The following is a 21,708-nucleotide window of genomic DNA, read 5'->3' as shown; positions in this document are numbered from 1 at the left end:
GAGCATCGTCTTGAGTGATCCAAAGAGGAGAAATGCGCTGTCATTGGCCATGCTGAAATCTCTCCAGAGCGACATCCTTCATGAAGCTGAAAGCCAGGATCTGAAGGTCATTATCATTTCAGGTATTGATGAAATGTCCATCCTCAGCATTCTGCAGAACCCAGAAGAGGTGTCTCAAATTTCTTTAGTTAACTAGGGCATTATCCTAAAGTTGTACTGACACTATCTGCTGTGGAAATTATAGCAAACATTACTGTGCAGTAAAAGTATATGTTTCCATTTTTGGTGGATACTGAACATTGCCACATGAGGCTATGCTGAGATCTGATGTCCTCGTGGGCCCTATGCGATGGGTTTAATCGCCAATCCTTTTGGTAGAGTGCCTGGTTGGCTAGGACCAGGCTGTTAGGACATATGATGGGTTTGTCTTCTGACTCTTACCGGGCTCTCAGCTGAGCTGTGCAGCCTTCTTCAGTGGTGCCAGAATGCCTGCCGGATTTTGCCCAGTTCTTTCCTGGCTCTTTTTTCCAGTAAGAATTTTTAGCAGATGAGCTGGTGGTGATGGTGGTGGTATAAATAAGAGCAACATCAGTATTTTAAAGCAGCCACAGACAAGTAATATGGAAACTGCTCTGTAATGCTTTTGTATTTCTTCAATTAAGGATCAGTGTTTCTGGAGAATGTGACCTTCTATCAGTAGTTGAATATACATTTTCAACTGTTTTATGTGGTGAAGAAAAAAGAAATACAGCTGGTAGAGATCAGCAGTCCTCTGACTGCTGTAACCCAGATACGTCGAAGGCAGCTCACTTCCAACCGACACTGTTCTTTGGCTTGCTTAAAGGGAACAGCACTTCCTGTCACAACTGCCATGATCAGAGGAAATGTAAAATGTTCCCAGCTCATCATGGGATCACATTTTGATGTTGTTGTTAATGACAATGACAATTAAACCACCTCCTCAGGCCCCTAGTTTATAAAATAAAGGGATTCTCTTCACGCCCCGACCTTCCTGATTCCAGCCTTGGGGCAGACTGATGGACAGGGATGCTGCCAAAGGCTCTGGTGGATTTCCGTGGCCCTGCATGAGTTGATACACTCAGGACAGGCCAAGTCTCAAAAAACAAAGCTGAGACCAAAGGGACAACTCTGAAGATGGCTGGTTGCTGAGCTCAGTTGGTTACCAAGCCTTCTCCTTTACATAATGCACATTTTCACAGGTCTCCACCAGGGACCTTTTTAGAGCCTCACCCTGTGCTGTCATCATAAAATACTGGCTATAGCTCTTCCAGCTAACTTGAATTATTCTTATCAAAATCAGGCCATTAACTTTCTCTAAAGCTGTTTCCATAGTGAAAGAAATATAAAAAAGAAAAGAAACAACTTTCTCTAAGTGTCCAGAGCATCAATTCGATCACTCCCTGAAGTTATTCAGTAGACAGGTAAGTGACTGTCCAGCTCTAGCTGGACATCTTTGTATTTTCTTTTCTCAACTGGAAATGTTGCAGCTGAAGGGCCTGTATTTTCTTCTGGACATGATTTAAAGGAACTGACGGATGAACAAGGCCCAGACTATCATGCAGAAGTATTTCAAACTTGTTCTGAGGTAAGCCAGGGTGATGGTCAACATTGCAAGCCTGAGAGTGATAACTGTATTAAATATTGAATTAGGCTTCTATTTTACAGATAAGTATTTAAGCTATGATATGTCACCACTGTAGAACTACTGAAACCCCTGTGGTCACTGGTGAACCCTTCATCCAAGCAAATATTTGGTTTCAACTTTTCAGAAGTGACTGTGGTTGGCATTTGATCATGCAATGCTGCCACTAAGAGTTGCCATCCCTGCCTTACGGGGTACATCTTGGTACCCACGTCTTAAGTAAGAAATAGAGAGTGGGACTCTACCTTTTTAGAAAAGAAGGACCTAAGATTATTAAAATCTTTAAAGTTTTAAACTAAAACAACTCTGTCAACGGAAAAGAGAGCATTCATAACAATAATGATTTTAAAAATGATTTCCAAACCCTTCTTTCAACTAACTTTTATAATCACTGCCTCCCAAGTAGGAAAATTAACCTCTTCATTTTTCCTCTTCTCCCTTTTTCTGTCTCTTTAACCACATTAAGAAGGGAAATTGACAACAGATATAGAGGAGGAAGCGGGTTCCTTGGTGGCTCAGTGGTAAAGATTCTGCCTGCCGATGCAAGAGACGCTGGTTCAAACCCTGGGTGGGGAAGATGCCCTGGAGAAGGAAATGGGAACCCATTCCAGTATTCTTGCCTGGAAAATCCCATGGATAGAGCAGCCTCGCAAGCTACAGTCCAGGGGGTTGCAAAGAATCAGACACAACTTAGTGACTAAACAACATCAACAACCTATAGGAGGAAGAACAAAATCGGGGATGACTTATACATGTATCAGATCAACCGGATAATCAAAAATATAGAATCCACCTTAAGTAACACACTGTCCATTTAGTGAGCATCTCCTGAGCGCCTGCTGTATGCTTACTCGCAAGGTACTGAGGGAAACAGAAGGAAAAGAGAATTTCCAGCCGACCTGAAAACTGAAAATCGACTTGAGAAAGATGTATAAAGCAGTTTCATAACCTGAACCCTAGGATTACTTCACCTAATTTCTCCTTCATACATTGACTTACTCATTCATTTCTTTGGTCATTAATGATGCAACAAATACTTGAGGAGACCTTCAATGTAGACCAGACAGAAGTGAACATCAGAGAGGGGAAGGGGAAGGTGATTGGGATACGTTCTTATTTTCCTTGCCCTTCCAGAAACCCCCAAGGAGATCATAGTTTTCATTTTGTGGAGGGACAAACCTGAAAAGTGATTGACTTGACTTCATAGAGATGGAAGCAAGTCAGAGCCAAGACTTGGTCTTTCGTTTCACATTAATAATGTTTATGGGACATTCTGCTGTTTGTTTGCTAGGACTTGGTGCTTTTAAAAGTTATTTTCCTACTGATATGTTTCACCAAATAGAAAATCAGCAAAGAGAACCAGCAGAGCCCTTCCATCTTCCCCTAAATGGCCTGCTTTTGTTACTTTGCTGTGATACCTTAATGAACTGAGAACTTAAACAGTCAGCAAAGGGCCACAGGGGAGCCGAGCTTCTTCAGGGGACAAAGGCGAGATTTCTTGGGCTTCTACCATATGGATGCCGCCAGATTGCTGAAAAAGACAGACAGGACCTTGTCCTGACATAGCAAAAGAGAAGTTGTATTGACTTCTTTAAGACTTTGTCTGAGAAAATCAAATCATCCCGATAAGTCTGAGCACCATGAACTTGTGCAAGATTTCAGTTTGCAAGTGTAACCAGCAGGCACATTGGAGCAGAATGAGGCCAATACTTCCTTTTTGTTCCTGCATGAGAAGAGGTGAGGGCTTCCCTGGTGGCTCAGACGGTAAAGAATCCACCTGCAATGTGGAAGTCCTGGGTTTGATCCCTGGGTTGGGAAGATCCCCTGGAGGAGGGCATGGCAACCCACTCCAGTACTCTTGCCTGGAGAATCCCCATGGACAGAGAAGCCTGGTGGGCTGCAGTCCATAGGGTCGCAAAGAGTTAGACACGACTGAGCAAATAAGCATGCACGAGAAGAGGGGATGGTAGAAAGGAAGGAAGATCTGTGGACTGGCTCCGCATCTGATTTTTATAGTAGATTTGTCACAACACAGGTGCCTCACGAGGGTTAATTACTTACACATCAAGAATGGGGCAAATTGAGAAGGAGAAGAAACACTTGGTCAGGGTAGGATATTTGTAATGTTAGTGATCTACTGGATTGCCTAAGTATCACTCACCAGCTCATGTGAAATCTCAGGCCTTCTCAGACGAAAGGTGGGAGACAGACTGTGCTGCCCAAGTCACAGCCAACGGACTTTTCATACCCTCAGTTGATCAGGCAACAGATGACACTCAGAGCTGAAACAGCCTTTTCTGTCTTTGCAGTCAGACCTCAGACCTCAGAAGCTCTTCTGCAGCCTCCTGGCTACCATAGTCCCCACCATCCCCACCCTCACTTACAGGCACAACCCCCCTAAACCTACCAGCAATTTGGATGGAGGTACAGATGTGCATTCCTCTGGAGGAGGGCCATTAGCATTTACCAGAATCTCAAAAGGTGACCCCCTTGAAGTCAAGAATATGATATCATATCCCCAAATACACAATTAGTCATTTTAGAATAAAGCAGACAAGTGTCAAATGTTCATGAACACAAATGGTGAGTTCCTTAGGCAAAACTCGGGAACCCATGAAGGTCATTTTCCCTGGAGTGGCTGCTGGGAAGCCAACCCAGAGTCCCTGCTCCTCTCCCTCCAGCCAGGGTTGAAGGGCAAACATTTTGACACCGAAGTTACCATAGCAACACAATCGGTTAAGCATGTCAGGGAAAAGATGGAGAAATTAGCCAAGTTATTTCATAAGCTGCAAAAATAAGTTAAAGTTCGGGAGATTTGAGGGCAGGGGTCTCACACGACCCAGTTTCCGGCTCCCCTCTCTGTGCACTTTGGAATTTTCCTTTGATAACAGCAGGGTGTTCCCCCCATCTTAGTAGAAGTGAGAGAGAATCACAGTGGCAACTGGAGAAGTGATCAGTAAGGAAGTCGCCTCCCAGCTTTTAACATGAGAGCTCCACGCTGCCATCGTTGAAACAGGGCTACTTGTTTCCCACAGTCACTCAACCCTCTTCTCTAGGGGGGTTGTGAGCAGAGTGGTCCAGGGGACAGCACCCTTGCTGAAGTCATGCTCAGGGTCAGACTAGGGACCTGGAGTCGGACAGAGACTGCTCAGACCCCACAGCCCCACTCTTGGGTCTGATGGCCTTAGGGAGTCACTTGTCTGGTGAGCCTTGGAGTCCTGGTTCCTTCCTCCTGGATCTCAAGGAGACCAAATCATACAGTCTGATTCACAGTCGAAATTTCATGCAACTTATTCTCCTTGGTCATAGGATCTGATACACTTATGGATTTTGAGAAAGGCTCTGAACAGTAAAATCACATAAAATAATAAGCTTTGACATCCACCTCACTCTTGGATGGAAGTGAAGCAGGTGTGTTTGCTCCTCAGGTCATGATGCTGATCCAGAACCACCCAGTCCCCATCATCGCCATGGTGAATGGCCTGGCCACCGCAGCTGGGTGTCAGCTGGTTGCCAGCTGTGACATTGCCGTGGCAAGTGACAAGTCCTCCTTTGCCATGCCGGGCGTGAACATAGGGGTCTTCTGTTCCACCCCCGCAGTGGCCTTGGGGAGAGCAGTGCCGAGAAAGGTGACAACCCCCTGTACCCCCCACCCCTCCCCCAGCTGCGATCCTTGAGTGTCTGTGAGGGTCAGTTCCAGAACTTTCTTGTTGAAAGTACAGTGTGAGTCAGGACATTCTGCCCAAAGCAGAGCTGGCTAATGTACTAATGTCTTGTGTCAGGAGGTTATCCCTGTAGCTGTCAGTTTGTAAGTCATTGTTTTTCACTCTTGCCGGCCCCTCAGTACAGCTGGTTGTTTCCAGATTTGCTTTGCTTTCATAAAGGCAAACATCTTTTGCACTCATGTGAAATGCAATTGAGACAGTTTCATTGCACAGAAAGGCTGCATCTGAGCTGTAATAGCATGGTGACATATGCCAGTATAAGAGGCTAGGACACTGTGTCACTGGCTTCCTGTTTGCTGACCATCTGTCCTGCTCCAGAATGCTTTGAAAGGAGCTGATACGTTGAGTGTGTCACTTCTGCGGTGGCTGCAGGAACGTCCTGCACGTGGTGTGCTGAACGTGCCCCAGAGCTGTTCTGCCATCATTGACCTGAGTGAAGTCCACTTTCTTCACAAAGCTTTCCTCCTTCCTATAACATTGTAAGAGCGTTTACTGACCATCTCAAGTAAAAACTGGTGGTTTCCTCATTCTAGAAAAACACATCCTCATTCTCAATTGAAAATCTGTTTTTAAAGGAGGGTCAGATTCATAGGGCTTCCCAGGTGGCACTAGTGGTAAAGAATCTGCCTGCCAATGCAGGAGATGTAAGAGACGGGGGTTTGATCCTTGGGTCAGGAAAAATCCCCTAGAGGAGGGCATGGCAACCCACTCCAGTATTCTTTCCTGGAGAATCCCAGGGACAGAGGATCCTGTCAGGCTACAGTCCATAGGATCACAGAATCAGACATGACTGAATTGACTTAGCATGCACGCATGCAGATTCATAGCAGGTGGGGAACCTAAACTGCTTTCTAGAATATATTATCCATTTTAGCATCAACTAAGAAAACCAGCAGTTAGTTGCTCATAGCCTGAGGCACAAAAGAAATGAGACCCAAGGGAAATCAGGCCGAGGGACCAAGTTCAGGGGCGCACTTGCCTTCCATGTGCCTCCTCGTTAGCTTTTACAGAAATATGTTTATTAGAAAATTCTGATCACAGGTACCTACAAACACCCACACCATGAAAACCAGCTGGACATGGGCTCCACGTGAGAGAAGGTGACCCGCAGAACACAACAGCTTGCTCCAGTATCCTCAGAGTCAGGGGGTGTCTAGATCCCACCAGGATACACATTTACCTTAAATGTTATATATTCAATAAATACTTAAGTCCCTATTCAGTGCCAGGACCTTAAATTAAAAGACATCACAAAGATATTGTCAGAGCTTATGAACAATTTTATAATTGTTATAATTGCCAGTCAAATCTCATCTCCAGGCCTTTTGCAAATTAAAGGTGGTGGCTGTCTGCTTGGCCAACCTGCCACTGCTCAGTTTCAACCCCTGACATTCTGGAAGGTTCTGTGTTGAGGCCTTTGAAACCTTTAAATCAGCCATACTGTACAGATACGAATCTGCTGCTGTTTAGTTATTCAGTCATAACAAACTCTTTTGCCGATCCCATGGGCTGTAGCCTGCCAGGCTCCTCTGTCCATGGGACTTCTCAAGGCAAGAATACTAGAGTGGGTTGCCCTTTCCTTCTCCAAGCTAAGACTCTATTCTTTCTCAAAACAAGGCTTAAAATCTTAAAATCTCTTAAAATCAAGGCTTGCAATTGAGTCCTAGAAACTTACAGGTTGGTCATATGTGTCAACTTTTAAATTCGTTTTTCAGAAGACAGAAGGGCGAGGGGGCGGGGAATGCGACAAAAACAGGCCTTAAATTCCAAGGGAACCGAACCAAGCGGCTTAAACCTCACCTGAGGCGTGGCCCCTCTAAGAGGAAAACCAGAGAGTCGTAGAAATCTAAACCTGACCCAGACACACCTGCCTGGTCGATGCTTGCCTGCACCCCTCGGGGACATATTGTTACAGCGGCCACCGACTATACCGGTGACAGGGCCGCATCCCCGTGCACATCCGCCAGGAAGCAATATGGCAAAACCTTTGCAAACCTAGCCGGTGCTTTTGCACACTGGCGCAGCCTGGAAGCTCCGCCCCTTTCACGCGGCTGCGGTAGCAGGCGTGTGTCGCCAGTGCCCTCTGCTGGTCATCGTAAGGAACTGCCCAGCTGTGAGGTGGCTGCCGCCTTTTGTCCACCGGACCAGCAACCGTGGCGAGGACCTCTAGTGTGCCAACCAGACTGAACCTGGGCGTGAATCATTTCCCCCATGTGCAAAGTGTCCCCGCCCCTGGCGTGACTTCAGCATGCACCTTCATTGCACCTTATAAACAGCCTTCCTGGTGCGGCTGCTCCCTCCCCCAGAGCTGGCCTCTCCCAGCCCCTCAAATAGTAGGTACCAGGGGCCCTGAGAGCACAGTGAAAGACCAGAGCTCCCGCTTCCCAGACCAGCCATGTCTCCGTGCGGAACACTCGCTTCCCCGTGTTTATCCACAGGAGCTCTGTGTATCTGGGGAATCTGAGTTCTAATCATCTGGTTAATCAAAACCTGCACGCTGGAGAGTGTTAAGTGACAGCCCAGCTACCCAGCCCATGTGCAAATCACCAGAGAGTATGGGGAATGGGGGTCTCCGTGGAAGCTGCGTTCCCTTCTGACCTGGCCTCTGAAGGACTGTAGCATCGCCTGTCTGCACTGTCTGTCTGCCTCTATCCATCTATTCCTTAATTCACTCACCAAGAGACTTCCCTGGTGGTCCGGTGGTTAAGACTTCAAGCTCCCAATGCAGGGGGCCTGGATTGGATTCCTGGTCAGGGAACTAACCTGGTATGCCGCAACTAAGACCTGGCACAGCCGGGGGAAAAAACCACTCGCCAGTAAATATCCTATAAGCTGTCTACTATGTACAAGGTACTCTTCTGGTGCAGTAAAAAGAGAAGTCTCTGACCTAGAGAGGTTAACATGCCAACAAAGGAGATAATACAATAAACAAATGTAAACTATATAGTAAGTATGAAAGTGCAAAGAAGGAAAATGCAGCCTGAAAGAGGAATGGTGCTGGGGGCTGATTTGCAGTGACATGTGACTAGAAGGAGGTGAGGAGGGTTCCCCTCTCCTGGGCACTGGCAGATGCCATCCCCGCCAGAGTCTGGGGACGGAGGACCTTAGGGAAGATGGGTAACATAGCGTCTGAGGAGGAGGCAACCGGGCCGAGGCTGTCAGGAGAGTGAACAGGAGCAGGTGGGGCCCAGGTTGCAGGATGACTTAGTAACAGCCCCATCTCCCTGCAGGTGGCCTTAGAGATGCTCTTCACTGGGGAGCCCATCTCTGCCCAAGAGGCCCTGCTCCACGGGCTGCTGAGCAGGGTGGTGCCAGAGGAGCGGTTGGAGGAGGAGACTATGAGGATCGCGAGGAAGGTGGCCTCACTGAGCCGGTCGGTGCTGTCACTGGGCAAAGCTGCCTTCTACCGGCAGCTGGCCCAGGACCTCAGGACTGCCTACCACCTCACCTCCCAGACCATGGTGGACAACCTGGGCCTGCCGGATGGCCAGGAGGGGGTCAAGGCCTTCCTCCAGAAGAGGAAGCCCGTCTGGTCACACTGAGCAGCCTTATCAGAGGGACTGGGGGCCGTGAGCCCAGTGGGCAGTGCTCAGGACCCCACCACCCCATGCCCAGCCTTCCAACCCCCAACCACCGCCGCTGCCTTGCGACTGTAGCTGTCAGTCTGCTTTCCCAGCATTGGTGATGGTCTCAGTGCACACAGTCTGTGTTAGGAGCCACGACTCCTCGGGGAAGGGGTGACCTGGAGAGTCGGGCACCACTGTCAGCAGAAGGGCCATGCGCACCTCAGCTGAGCCAGCTGGGTGAGGAAGCCCACCCGTGATGCTCCTGGGACCTTAGATGAGGACGCCCCACAGGGGAGAAGGTGCCGTAAACTGAGGCAGGAAGGGAGGATTTCAGCCTGACTCTTACCAGAAAGTATCCCCAAGGTGGGCGTGGTGCTGTTTGCCTTCATCAGGTGAAGCATTTCAAATCTCCACAAGATACTCTTCACTCTGAAAATCTTCTTGGTTCTTTTAAAAAATAATCACACCTATGGCTTTGGGATAATCTTTGGGGTCTTTGAAAGATTACCTATTTAGTGAGACTGATCATTTTATCTTTCCAAACAAACTGTAAGCTGCTTGAGAGAAGAAAATCAGTTAGCTCTTTCTTTGATGCCTGTGCTAATGGACATCTCAGGTGCCTGGTGCTTCTGTAACGAGGGTCCCAGGCACTGGGAACCTGGACCCTGGACTGGGAATTCAAGCATTGCGGAAGAAGAGGAGGGACACAGAACACACATCGTACCCACGAAGAATCACCTACTCCAGAAGCATTCCCAAGCTCTGCTCAGCTTCCGGTAAAGAATCCAGACTAGCTTCAAATGCTTGAGTTCCCCAAAGATGGTCCATTTAGGCTCCAGAAATGTCCTAGACCTCTGGTCACACCTGGGGCTGATTTTTTTTTTTTTAACCTACCAGTTGAGTGGCCATAAGTGTAATTAGTACCAAAGACAGAACCTTGAGGCTCCACCAACTGGTTCTCATTCTAAGCCAGTGGGGCAAGCAGGCCCTGGAAGGGCAGTCTCCTAGTGGATTTCTGTTGAGATTGGATTTTTTTTTCCTTGCCAGAGTCTAGAAAGGTGACAAAGAGTGTTTTCTTGGAAAGGAGAAGCTTGTTACTAAGAATGTTCCTCAGAAGAAGAGAGATCACCAGAGCCACCACCAGGACACGCCAGACCCCGATATGTCCTCATTCAGTCCCCACCAGAACCCCACTGAGTAGGGCCACCATCACCTCCAGCTTGCAGACGAGTGGTGGAGACCGGGTAGAGTGAGTGCCCCAGGCTCTGTCTGCTGATAAAGCCGTGGGTGCCCTCCCCAGCCTGCCCACCTTGTGGGGGAGCCTGGGCTGCAGTGAGGCGGGCCTGCAGACCTGCCTGCCTTCGGGCAGCCTTTCAGAACCCAGAGCTGGACCAAGCGCGCCCCCTGCTGGAGGACTTTGCAAGCTCACCGGCGACGTGGGCTTTGACTACTGGCAAACCACCAGTGTAGTTGTGTTGTTTTGCTGGGAATCTGACAAACAACGGGCTGATATTCCAGACCAGGCTGTGAAGGACTGGCCGTGATGATCTGCTCAGTAATAACGCCGCCGGCGGGGCCCCTTCGGGTTCCCCGCCGTGGGGGTCATTGTGCGGCCATCTCAGACCCCACAGTGAGGAGAGCAAAACCTTCTCCCACGTCCCAGTGAAAACCAAAAGTTGCCTTTCCAGTTTCTGTACGCGCTGCACCATAGCTTCCAACCAGGAAATTCTCAGGCCTCCAGGCTGACTTCCCAGCCTGCGAGCTGAAGTGCCCTCGGGGGACGCGCTATAAATCCTAATAATCGTCGGAGCGGAAAATAATCCTGGAATAAAACCTGCTACCCAACCATCAGTGTCACATAATTCATCCCCAAGGCAGATATAAATTGGGGGTTAATTTGCATCTCTGCCTCCTTCCACTGAGACAGTGAATGAAAGCTCTCTGGTTGGCACACACGACGACCGCTTTTGGAAAGCGTGTGTTCACCTTTCCTTCTGCACCATCCGCTGCTCAGGGAGCTTCTCTGAGCTCAGTGGTCCCCACGCCGGGAGGGGACGGGGCTGGAAAGTCAGTGAAAGGGGCATCTGCTCCGGCCCGGCCTGAGCCCCCGAGAAAACAGCGCGGATACGTCGTTAATTTCCCTGCAGCGACTGAGCGGAGACCCACCAGATACGCTGCGCCAGGCTAACCTAGGAAGGAGCTCTCTGCTGCCCTGGTAGGTGAAGACTCAGAGAAGTGAAGGCAGTGGCCACAGTCGAACCAGCATCTAGCTGACTGTGGATCCCCTGCCCCTGACACCATACGTGTTTCTTTTCTCCCCAAAAAGATCGCTGTTCCAGCCAAGAGAGACAGACGACCGAAGCACTCAAAGGAAACCAATCAGAAACTGCCAAGCCGCAGCAACACAGCTTTGCTTACCAAGGGAATTCCAAGGAAAACACAGGTTTGACCTCAAAGAACACCAAGTTCGAGTCCCAGGTTTGCCACGAACCAGCCGTGTGATGGTGCGGGTGACCGGGCCTCTTTCAGCGCCAGGTCCCCTTCTGTAAAAATGCCGCGTGGACCCTTTTGTCCTCCTGGTTGTGACATTGTGGATTCTGCAGCACTGGATCGGAAACTTAGAACAAGACTGGAAAACAGGTAGCTTTGCCCAAAGAAAATGCTCTTTTACAAATGGAGATGGATTTTCCCCTGGAAGTGGTGAAGAGTGAAAACACCTGATTACCCTGGAGAACAAGAAGCATCACAGATCCTCCCTTCTTGGGAGCCACACCTGAGCCTTTTAAAGGCGTCCGGCTAGCATGGGGGGCAGAGCTCTATCGAAACTGACTATCACCCTAGTTTTGTCTGCTGGTGGTTTAGTCACTAAGTCGTGTCTGACTCTTGCAACTCCATGGACTATGGCATGCCAGCCTCTTCTGTCCCGTGTCCATGAGATTTCCCCAGGGAAGAATACTGGAGGGGATTGCCATTCCCTTCTCCAGGGGATCTTCCCAACCCAGGGATCTAACCTGGGTCTCCTACATTGCAGGCAGATTCTTTACCGACTAATCCACCAGGGGAGTCTGATTTTGTCTAGGGGCCCCCCTTTCCTCTCTGCTTTCTGCAAACCCACTGCACTAAGCTTTTAAATTGTTTTTAAATATTTGATTAATGAATGAGTATTCTTTCCTTGCAGTCATCAAGAGGCCAGAGTTGGTTGAAGTTGACTTGTTACCATTAATAAATTTGTGAAATTTCAGTCATGCAAGGGTTTTCTTTCATGGTCTGGAGCCCCAAATGTATCTTTCAGGTTCCAAACAGAGGCTCCCTGAGAAACTGGCAGGCCATCCTGGACCTGTAGGGTGTCTTGGTGGGATGGCCTGGCCCTCTCTGGCTCGCTGGGGGAGAGGGAGATGGCTGTTGCCACAGGCAAGGCAGGGAGGAAGACTAGGGCTGGGTGAGTCCAGTGTTGTGGGGTTTATGTTCCCACCATGGATGTACCCTGACATCCCCATTGATTTTATAATGATGTCTCAGCTTTGACCCCAAAACCAATTTGCAGGTATTTGTCTACACATTTAAGAAGTCTCTCGCTTTTATGTTCTATGTTTTCAATATATACCTTACCAAATTTTGTATTGAGGTGGTACTTAGCACTTTAAGAAATTTCTAGGAATTTAGAAAGGGCGGGTGGCAGGGGGTGGGGGTGGGGAATGTATGGGTCAAAGTGTCATATGATTTAAAGCTTACCAGTGCTTTGATTGATGTAGTGATTGCTCTGTGCCAGGCACCACTGAAGCGTTTTATGGATGTTAATACATAAATCCTCACAAAATCTCTGTGCACTAGGCTTTATGAGCCTTATTCTACAGAAAAGAAACTGAAACACAAAGGTACTAGGTGACGTGCGTGTCATCACACAGCCAGTAGGGGGCAGGGTTGAGTCCGAAATCCAGGGGTTCCACCCCTTCCTTGTACAGGCTTTTAGGTGAAGGCGACATCCCATCACTTTGTAGATACTTTTGTTGTGCAGGAAGCACGCTGAATTATTATTTTAACTCACAGTCTAGTGTACCATGCCCCCTGTGCTCCAACACTGCAGGCCACATCAGTCTTGTTTGCTGTTTATTTCTCGGAGCCTGGACACAGCCCAGCACGGAGCAGATCTCCCATGAGATTTGCCGGGTCCAGTTCAATGTAGCCAGGGCACAGTTCCCCCCAACCCCATCCAAGCTCAAGATACAGACATAAGAAATTTCTCAAAAATTCTCAGACCATATTTTCTAAATCAGTTTTGCAAAGTTAAGCAGTTGAACAGAATGTGAATTAAATCCATCCTTTCTCTGTATGTCCAGGAAAGTTTTATAGAGTTTCTGTGTAGGTTAGTATTCAGGAGTCACACTGGATGAAATCAGATCCAGGGGATTCCGAAAAGTCCATTTTCTTTCTTTAAAGCACAGCTGACACGTGTTTTGGCCTCCAAATGCTTACATTTCTGGTGATAAAACAGAGAGAGAAAAAATGTATGGTTGTTGGCAAGAGGTAAAGAGCACCCCCTCCCCTCACAAAAAAGGTAGAAACAGGATTTAGCCAAGGAACACATCTTACAATGAGGCCACCAGGCCAGTTGCCAAATGAACACCACAGGCAGTAAGTACTACAGGAATCAAGAGGAAAAATAAATCCTGACTTATTCGTGAGCAGATGGATCCTTCTATGTGAAGCTTTAAAAGACGCTTACTCCTTGGAAGGAAAGTTATGACCAACCTAGATAGCATATTCAAAAGCAGAGACATTACTTTGCCAATAAAGGTTCGTCTAGTCAAGGCTATGGTTTTTCCTGTGGTCATGTATGGATGTGAGAGTTGGACTGTGAAGAAAGCTGAGTGCCGAAGAATTGACGCTTTTGAACTGTGGTGTTGGAGAAGACTCTTGAGAGTCCCCTGGACTGCAAGGAGATCCAACCAGTCCCTTCTGAAGGAGATCAGCCCTGGGATTTCTTTGGAAGGAATGATGCTGAAGCTGAAACTCCAGTACTTTGGCCACCTCATGCGAAGAGTTAACTCACAGGAAAAGACTCTGATGCTGGGAGGGATTGGGGGCAGGAGGAGAAGGGGACAACAGAGGATGAGATGGCTGGATGGCATCACTGACTCGATGGACGTGAGTCTGAGTGAACTCCGGGAGTTGGTGAGGGACAGGGAGGCCTGGCGTGCTGTGATTCATGGGGTGGCAAAGAGTCGGACACGACTGAGTGACTGATCTGATCTGATGTGAAGCTTTAGCATTTCAAGTCAGGAGGGTTCTCAGCACCCAGCTACCTTACAAACTGTGACATCACACAGACAAGGTCCAAATGACTAAAGAGATACAGACCTAGCCAGTCTTGGTACCCAACACAGGATGCTCTGACTGAAAGTTAGGGTGCTCCTCCTAGTGACATCCCCTCCAGACTGTCAGGGTGACCTGTCCAATAAATGTTCCGAGCTTTCCGGAATTTTCCTTAGCACCATTCAGGAGAAAGGCAGAGCAAGAGTTTCCTCCCCAGACTCTGCTCTAGAGGCCCCTGGAGAAAGAATTTATGAGTTGCAGTGTCTCCAGTCTCTCCCTTGACATTTATTGGCGTCTTGATGAATGTCAGAGTGATTTTTCTGTCAACAGCTTCTCATTAGGGGCCTGGTGATGTTCTCTGTGACCACAATTTTACTCAGAGACTGGCCTGATCACTGTGAGGAGAAGAGGTTCCACTTAGAAAACATGCATCCCTGCAGTAGCAAGGAACTCAGATAATCCCACTTAAACACTCCTCTAGGCTGACAGCCGCCCTGGGGCTCTGGCACTGACCTCAGACAACCAGCCAGCTTCCAGCGTGGCGCTCCCCATCCCTTTAAAGACATATTTCAGGTCTGATTCTCTGTTTCTTTTTAAAATGAACTACAGAGAACTTGCGGGTGAAATGATCACTAGGATTCACTTCTCAGAGACGACAAGATCTCACCATGAGTGACAAGTCCTGCCTTGGAAAAGTCTGGAACCAGCAGGTATTGGTGCAAGGCATCTGGTTCCCTTAACGGACTGCTTACCCTGCCCCTGACATGCACTGTCTGCACACGGCAATGCTTCAGGAAGGCAAGTGGGGACACCTGAGGCTCTTGTCATTCATCAGTGTTGGTGTCAGCCTTCATCCACCCTCCTCCACCTTCCCTACCACCAGATACATAAACCTAGCCTGGATGATTATTTTTACCCCCAAAAGGATTTTTTGAATTATTATGAACAATTTCAAACATAGGGGAAAATCAAAAGGATGAGTAATAAACTACCCTGGTACTCATGGCCCAGCTTTCATAGCCATTATGGCCAATCTTGTGCTGCCCGCCCTATCCCTGCTCCTCCCAGCCAACCCCTGACTATGCTGAAGTGGATCCCAGAGTCCCCTCCTCAGAACAGAAAACGCTGCTGTCACCCAAGATATTCCAACAGTCTCAGAAGCCCTGCACCAGGACCAGGGCGGGCAATGACAAGCAAGCCCCTGTTGTCTCATCTCACAACAACCCCCTTGGATGTCTTTCCCTCAGGTTCCAAAGGATCACTTTCCAAAATAACTACCTCCATGCAGACCTGGGTTCAGGCTCTGCTTTCTGAGAAAACCCAGGCTGAGATGCCAGCCCAAGGGAGGGGTGAAGAGAGTTCCAAGAATCCAGTAAAGGGAGGGAGTCCTGATGTGATCACTTGGCACAAGACCACTGTTGAATTACTCTCCCAGTCTCAGCACTCCCACTGCAGTACTCTTGCCTGGGGACTCCCATGGACGGAGGAACCTGGTAGTTGCGAAGAGTCAGAAGACCACGAAGACCATGGGGTCGTGAAGAGTCGGACACGACTGAGCGACTTCACTTTCACTTTTCACTTTCGTGCATTGGAGAAGGAAATGGCAACCCACTCCAGTGTTCCTGCCTGGAGAATCCCAGGGACGGGGGAGCCTGGTGGGCTGCCGTCTATGGGGTCGCACAGAGTCTGACTCGACTGAAACGACTTAGCAGCAGCAGCAGCAGCAGCAGCAGCAGCAGCAGCAGTCTCAGCACTTAAAGCGGCAGTTCCAAATGTCTCCAGCAGAGGGCAGTGGTAGCTTCGCTCTAGATAGAAATCTCAGTGGCCTAAATGCAGCCATGAAATTCTATTGAGACCTACAAGACCTTCTAGAACTAACACCAAAAAAAGATGTTGTTTTTTTTTTTTTCCATGATAGGGGACTGGAATGCAAAAGCAGGAAGTCAAGAGATACCTGGAGTAACAGACAAGTTTGGCCTTGGAGTACAAAATGAAGCAGGGCAAAGGCTAACAGAGTTTTGCCAAGAGAATGCACTTGTCATAGCAAACACCCTCTTCCAACAACACAAGAGATGACTCTACACATGGACAACACCAGATGGTCAATACCAAAATAAGATTGATTATATTCTTCGCAGCCAAAGATGAAGAAGCTCTATACAGTTAGCAAAAACAAGACCAGGAGTGGACTGTAGCTCAGATCATGAACTCCTTATTGCAAAATTCAGACTTAAATTGAAGAAAGTAGGGTAAACCACTAGACCATTCAGGTATGACCTAAATCAATCCCTTACAATTATACAGTGGACGTGACAAATAGATTCAAGGGATTAGATCTATCTGATAGACAGTGCCTGAAGAACTACGGACGGAGGTTCCTGACATTGTACAGGAGGCAGTGCTCAAGACCATCCCCAAGAAAAAGAAATGCAAAAAGGCAAAATGGTTGTCTGAGGAAGTCTTACAAATAGCTGAGAAAAGAAGAAAAACGAAAGACAAAGGAGAAAAGGAAAGATATACCCATCTGAATGCAGAGTTCCAAAGAACAGCAATGAGAAATAAGAAAGCCTTCCTAAGTAATCAATACAAAGAAATAGATGAAAAAAATAGAACAGGAAAGACTAGAGATCTCTTCAAGAAAATTAGAGATACCAAGGGGAAATTTCATGCAAAGATAGGCACAATAAAGGACAGAAATGGTATGGACCTAACAGAAGCAGAAGATATTAAGAAGAGGTGGCAAGAATATACAGAAGAACTGTACAAAAAAGAACTTAATGACCCAGATGATCACAATGGGTGATCACTCACCTAGAGCCAGACCTAGAGCCTTACCTGCCTCCTGAGAAATCTGTATACAGGTCAGGAAACAACAGTTAGAACCAGACATGGAACAATGGACACGTTCCAAATTGGGAAAGGAGTATGTCAGGGCTGTATATTGTCACCCTGCTTATTTAACTTATATGCAGAGTACATCATGCAAGATGCCAGGCTGGATGACTCACAAGCTAGAATCAAGATTGCCGGGAGAAATATCAATAACCTCAAATATGCAGATGACACCACCCTTATGGCAGAAAGCAAAGAATAACTAAAGAGACTCCTGATGAAAGTGAAAGAGGACAGTGAAAGAGCTGGCTTAAAACTCAACATTCAAAAAACGAAGATCATGGCATCTGGTCCCATCACTTCATGGCAAATAGATGGGAAAACAGTGGAAACAGTGACAGACTTTATTTTGGTGGGCTCCAAAATCACTGCAGATGGTGACTGCAGCCATGAAATTAAAAGACTCTTGCTCCTTGGAAGAAAAGCTATAACAAGCCTAGACAACATATTAAAAAGCAGTGATATTACTTTGTCGACAAAGGTCCGTCTAGTCTAAGCTATGGTTTTGCCAGTAGTCATGTGTGGATGTGAGAGTTGGACCATAAAGAAGGCTGAGCGCCAAAGAATTGATGCTTTTGAACTGTGGTGTTGGAGAAGACTCTAGAGAGTCCCCTGGGCTGCAGGGAGATCAAACCAGTTAATCCTAAAGGAATCAGTTCTGAATACTCATTGGAAGGACCGATGCTGAAACTGAAGCTCCAATGCTTTGGCCACCTGATGTGAAGAGCCAACTCATTGGAAAAGACCCTGATGCTGGGAAATATTGAAGGCAGGAGGAGAAGGGGATGACAGAGGATGATATGCCTGGATGGCATCACCGACTCGACGGACGTGGGTTTGAGCAACCTCCAGGAACTGGTGATGGACAGCACACTTTCTGGCGTGCTGCAGTCCATGGGGTTGCAAAGAGTCAGGCAGGACTGAGCTACTGAACTGAACTCAACTGAACTGAATTGAAATGCAGCTAGGTTTGTTGTTTAGTTGCTAAATTGTGTCTGACTCTTTCGACCCCATAGACTATAGCTTGCCAGGCTCCTCTGTTTATGGGATTTCCCAGACAAGAATACTGGAGTGGGTTGCCCTTTCCTTCTCCAGGGTCAGGTTACCTGGACTGAAAAATCATATATCTTTCAAATCCCGAGACTAAAAAGCATATTTAGCAGGTTCAATACTAGTAAGTTTGTCGGATGTTATGAGGCAGTGGAGAGGAAAAAGTTCATAAATATAAATAAAAAATAATATAGCTGACCTCATCAGTTCAGTTCAGTTGCTCAGTCGTGTCCAACTCTTTGCAACCCCATGAAATGCAGCACGCCAGGCCTCCCTGTCCATCACCAACTCCCAGAGTTTACCCAAACTCATGTCCATTGAGTCGGTGATGCCATCCAACTATCTCATCCTCTGTCATCCCCTTCTCCTCCTGCCCTCAATCTTTCCCAGCATCAGGGTCTTTTCAAATGAGTCAGCTCTTCGCATCAGGTGGCCAAAGTATTGGAGTTTTCAGCTTCAACATCAGTCCTTCCAATGAACACCCAGCACTGATCTCCTTTAGGATGGACTGGTTGGATCTCCTTGCAGTCCAAGGGACTCTCAAGAGTCTTCTCCAATACTACAGTTCAAAAGCATCAATTCTTTGGCACTCAGCCTACTTTATAGTCCAACTCTCACATCCATACATGACTACTGGAAAAACCATAGCCTTAACTAGACGGACCTTTGTTGACAAAGTAATGTGTCTGCTTTTTACTATGCTGTCTAGGTTGCTCATAACTTTCCTTCCAAGGAGTAAGCATCTTTTAATTTCATGGCTGCAGTCACCATCTGCAGTGATTTTGGAGCCCCCCAAAATAAAGTCAGCCACTGTTTCCACTGTTTTCCCATCTATTTGCCATGAAGTGACAGGACCAGATGCCAAGATCTTAGTTTTCTGAATGTTTTGCTTTAAGCCAACTTTTTCACTCTCCTCTTTGACTTTCATCAAGAGGCTCTTTAGTTCTTCTTTGCTTTCTGCCATAAGGGTGGTGTCATCTGCATATCTGAGGTTACTGATATTTCTCCCAGCAATCTTGATTCTAGCTTGTGGTTCTTCCAGCCCAGCGTTTCTCATGATGTACTCTGCATAGAAGTTCAATAAGCAGGGTGACAATATACAGCCTTGACGTACTTCTTTTCCTATTTGGAACCAGTCTGTTGTTCCATGTCCAGTTCTAACTGTTGCTTCCTAACCTGCATATAGGTTTCTCAAGAGGCAAGTCAGGTGGTCTGGTATTCCATCTCTTTAAAGAATTTCCCACAGTATATTGTGATCCACACAGTCAAAGGCTTTGACATAGTCAATAAAGCAGAAATAGATGTTTTTCTGGAACTCTCTTGCTTTTTCGATGATCCAGAGGATGTTAGCAATTTGATCTCTTGTTCCTCTGCCTTTTCTAAAACCACCTTGAACATCTGGAAGTTCACGGTTCATGTATTGCTGAAGCCTGGCTTGGAGAATTTTGAGCATTACTTTACTAGTGTGTGAGATGAGTGCAATTGTGCGGTAGTTTGAGCATTCTTTGGCATTGCCTTTTTTGGGGATGGAATGAAAACTGACCTTTTCCAGTCCTTTGGCCACTGCTGAGATGGACCACAACCTTATCTAACTCAATGAAACTAACCCATGCTGTGTGGGGCCACGCAAGACAGCCGGGTTGTAGTGGAGAGGGCTGACAGAATGTGGTCCACTGGAGAAGGGAATGGCAAACCACTTCAGTATTCTTGCCTTGAGAACCCCATGAACAGTATGAAAAAGCTGACCTCAGAGTATGCTATAAAGACTGCTCCCTGATTGTTCATTCTGGGTGGCCATCAGAGGAAAGGCCCCATATCAGGGTTCTCAAGCTCGGCACTGTGGACATTCAGGGCCAGGTGAGGCTTTGTCATGGAGCTGTCTGTGCGATGCAGCTTCTGTCTGCTCGATGCCCATAGCACCCTCCCCGGCCAGCTGTGACAACCAAAATTGTCTCCAGACTTTGCCAAATGTCTTCTGGGGAGAAGGGAGAGACAAGATCACCGCCAATGGAATTGAGAAGCTCTGCTCTGGACAATCATCTGGCCAATTAGTTTATTAGCTAAACATAGCACTGATGCTGCGGATGAGGCCAGAACCGTGTTTTCACGCCTGCCTTGGGCTGCTCACATCAGAAGGCAGTGTGTACTGAGAGCTCTCAGGCACTGGGCCAAGAGCTTCCCACAAAACTCGAGGCAGGGGAAGGGGGAAGCTGCTTCTGTGCTAGACCCAGGCCCTCGGAGCAGAGCTCAGCACCCTTCTCTCCCCCAACATAGATTCAGCGCTCAGAAAGCGTTAAAGGGAAATGGGAATATTGCTGAGGATGACCTGAGCAGAAGAAGATAAGCCTCTTCCAAAGACTCTGGCTTTGACGTTTCTGTCCTTGAGCCCAAAGTTCCTTGGCCAGGCCTGGTGGAGGAGGGGCAGATTCTTCTGTCTTTGGCTCCAGCTCAGTCCGCACTCCTCATGAGGTAGCGTGAGCCCTCTAGGGTACCCCATTCTGAGACCCTTATCCAAGAACCCCTCCATCAAACAAGTTTCCTGCTAACAAAGAAGATTTTTCTCCATACTGTTACACCTTCCTTCTTCTCATTTTTATAGATAAGGATGTCAAGGGCTTGTTCCCAAATCTCACAGCTAAGAAGTGACGAAAACAGGACTCAGACTCCAGATGCAGAGAGGGAACCTCTGTCAGGGCGCACAATACTTTAACCAGCTCACAAAAAATGTTTTCATGTTCATTTCTTCTAAAATCAGAAGAATGTCATCATAAAATATAATTTTAAATTTTTTTCATGGAGGAAGGAGCCCATCAAGTCAAAGGTGCTTGGGGTCCCCTAAAGTCTTCCTGCACCCCAACATTGGGCTCTGTTCTTGATACACACCTGCTTAATACAGGTCCAGTCTTGGTCGAACACAAAGCTGACCTTAATACTGGCAGAAAAACATAAACGTACAGGTCTTCTCTATTGTGGGGTCATATTATGGTATCATTTTCATAGATTCATTTATTCATTCAACAAACATTTCAAATAGCTTGCTTTAAATGAAAAAAAATTAATTATTAAACTTTTGCTTTAAATACTACATTAGTTACAAGTTATGAAAATGAGATTTTTTTTTTAATTTGAGGCACTGTGATCTCGTTAGGTACTTTTCCAGCCCTGGGCCAGGGGTGGGGGAATCGTGCTCCTCCACTCCTTTTACCGCTCCGTGTCTGTACCAGTGGGAGAGAGTGATAACTTAGACTGCTCGGGCAGCATAACTAACTATTTCCATAACGGAAAAACCCGAACAAACTCTTTTGCCAACCCAATACCATGGACTAGGACACTTAAACAATAGAAATAAATTTTCTTAGAGTTCTAGAGGCTGGAAATCCAAGGTTAAGGAGCAAGCACGGTCCGGTCCTGGCGAGTGCTTTTCTTCTTGACTTACAGACGGCTGCCTTCTCCTTGAGTCCTCACGTGGCACAGAGAGATATCTAGTGTTTCTTCCTCT

At 47.3% G+C, this 21,708-nt stretch overlaps 1 protein-coding gene across 5 annotated transcripts in view; it reads left to right on the top strand.

The window, feature by feature from the left end:
* The window catches only part of ECHDC3 (enoyl-CoA hydratase domain containing 3), a 39,316-nt gene that overhangs the window by 5,581 nt on the left and 12,027 nt on the right, over positions 1 to 21,708 (top strand). For 2 of the 5 annotated variants that reach the window (XM_010811063.4, XM_010811064.4), the window contains exons 2-4: positions 1 to 122; positions 1,509 to 1,606; positions 5,092 to 5,292. In XM_010811063.4, coding sequence (XP_010809365.1) covers positions 1 to 122; positions 1,509 to 1,606; positions 5,092 to 5,292 — 421 coding nt within the window. Of the gene's footprint in view, positions 123 to 1,508; positions 1,607 to 5,091; positions 5,293 to 8,618; positions 12,196 to 21,708 lie in introns of those variants that run through there. The other 3 variants (XR_003037702.2, NM_001193156.1, XM_005214098.5) reach the window with 3 other exon arrangements.

The sequence above is a fragment of the Bos taurus genome, chromosome 13 (assembly GCF_002263795.3).
Source record: "Bos taurus isolate L1 Dominette 01449 registration number 42190680 breed Hereford chromosome 13, ARS-UCD2.0, whole genome shotgun sequence".
In the NCBI taxonomy this organism is placed as follows: domain Eukaryota; kingdom Metazoa; phylum Chordata; class Mammalia; order Artiodactyla; family Bovidae; genus Bos; species Bos taurus.
The sequence above is the reverse complement of the archived record's forward strand: the minus strand, read 5'-3'. Positions and strand labels throughout refer to the sequence as shown.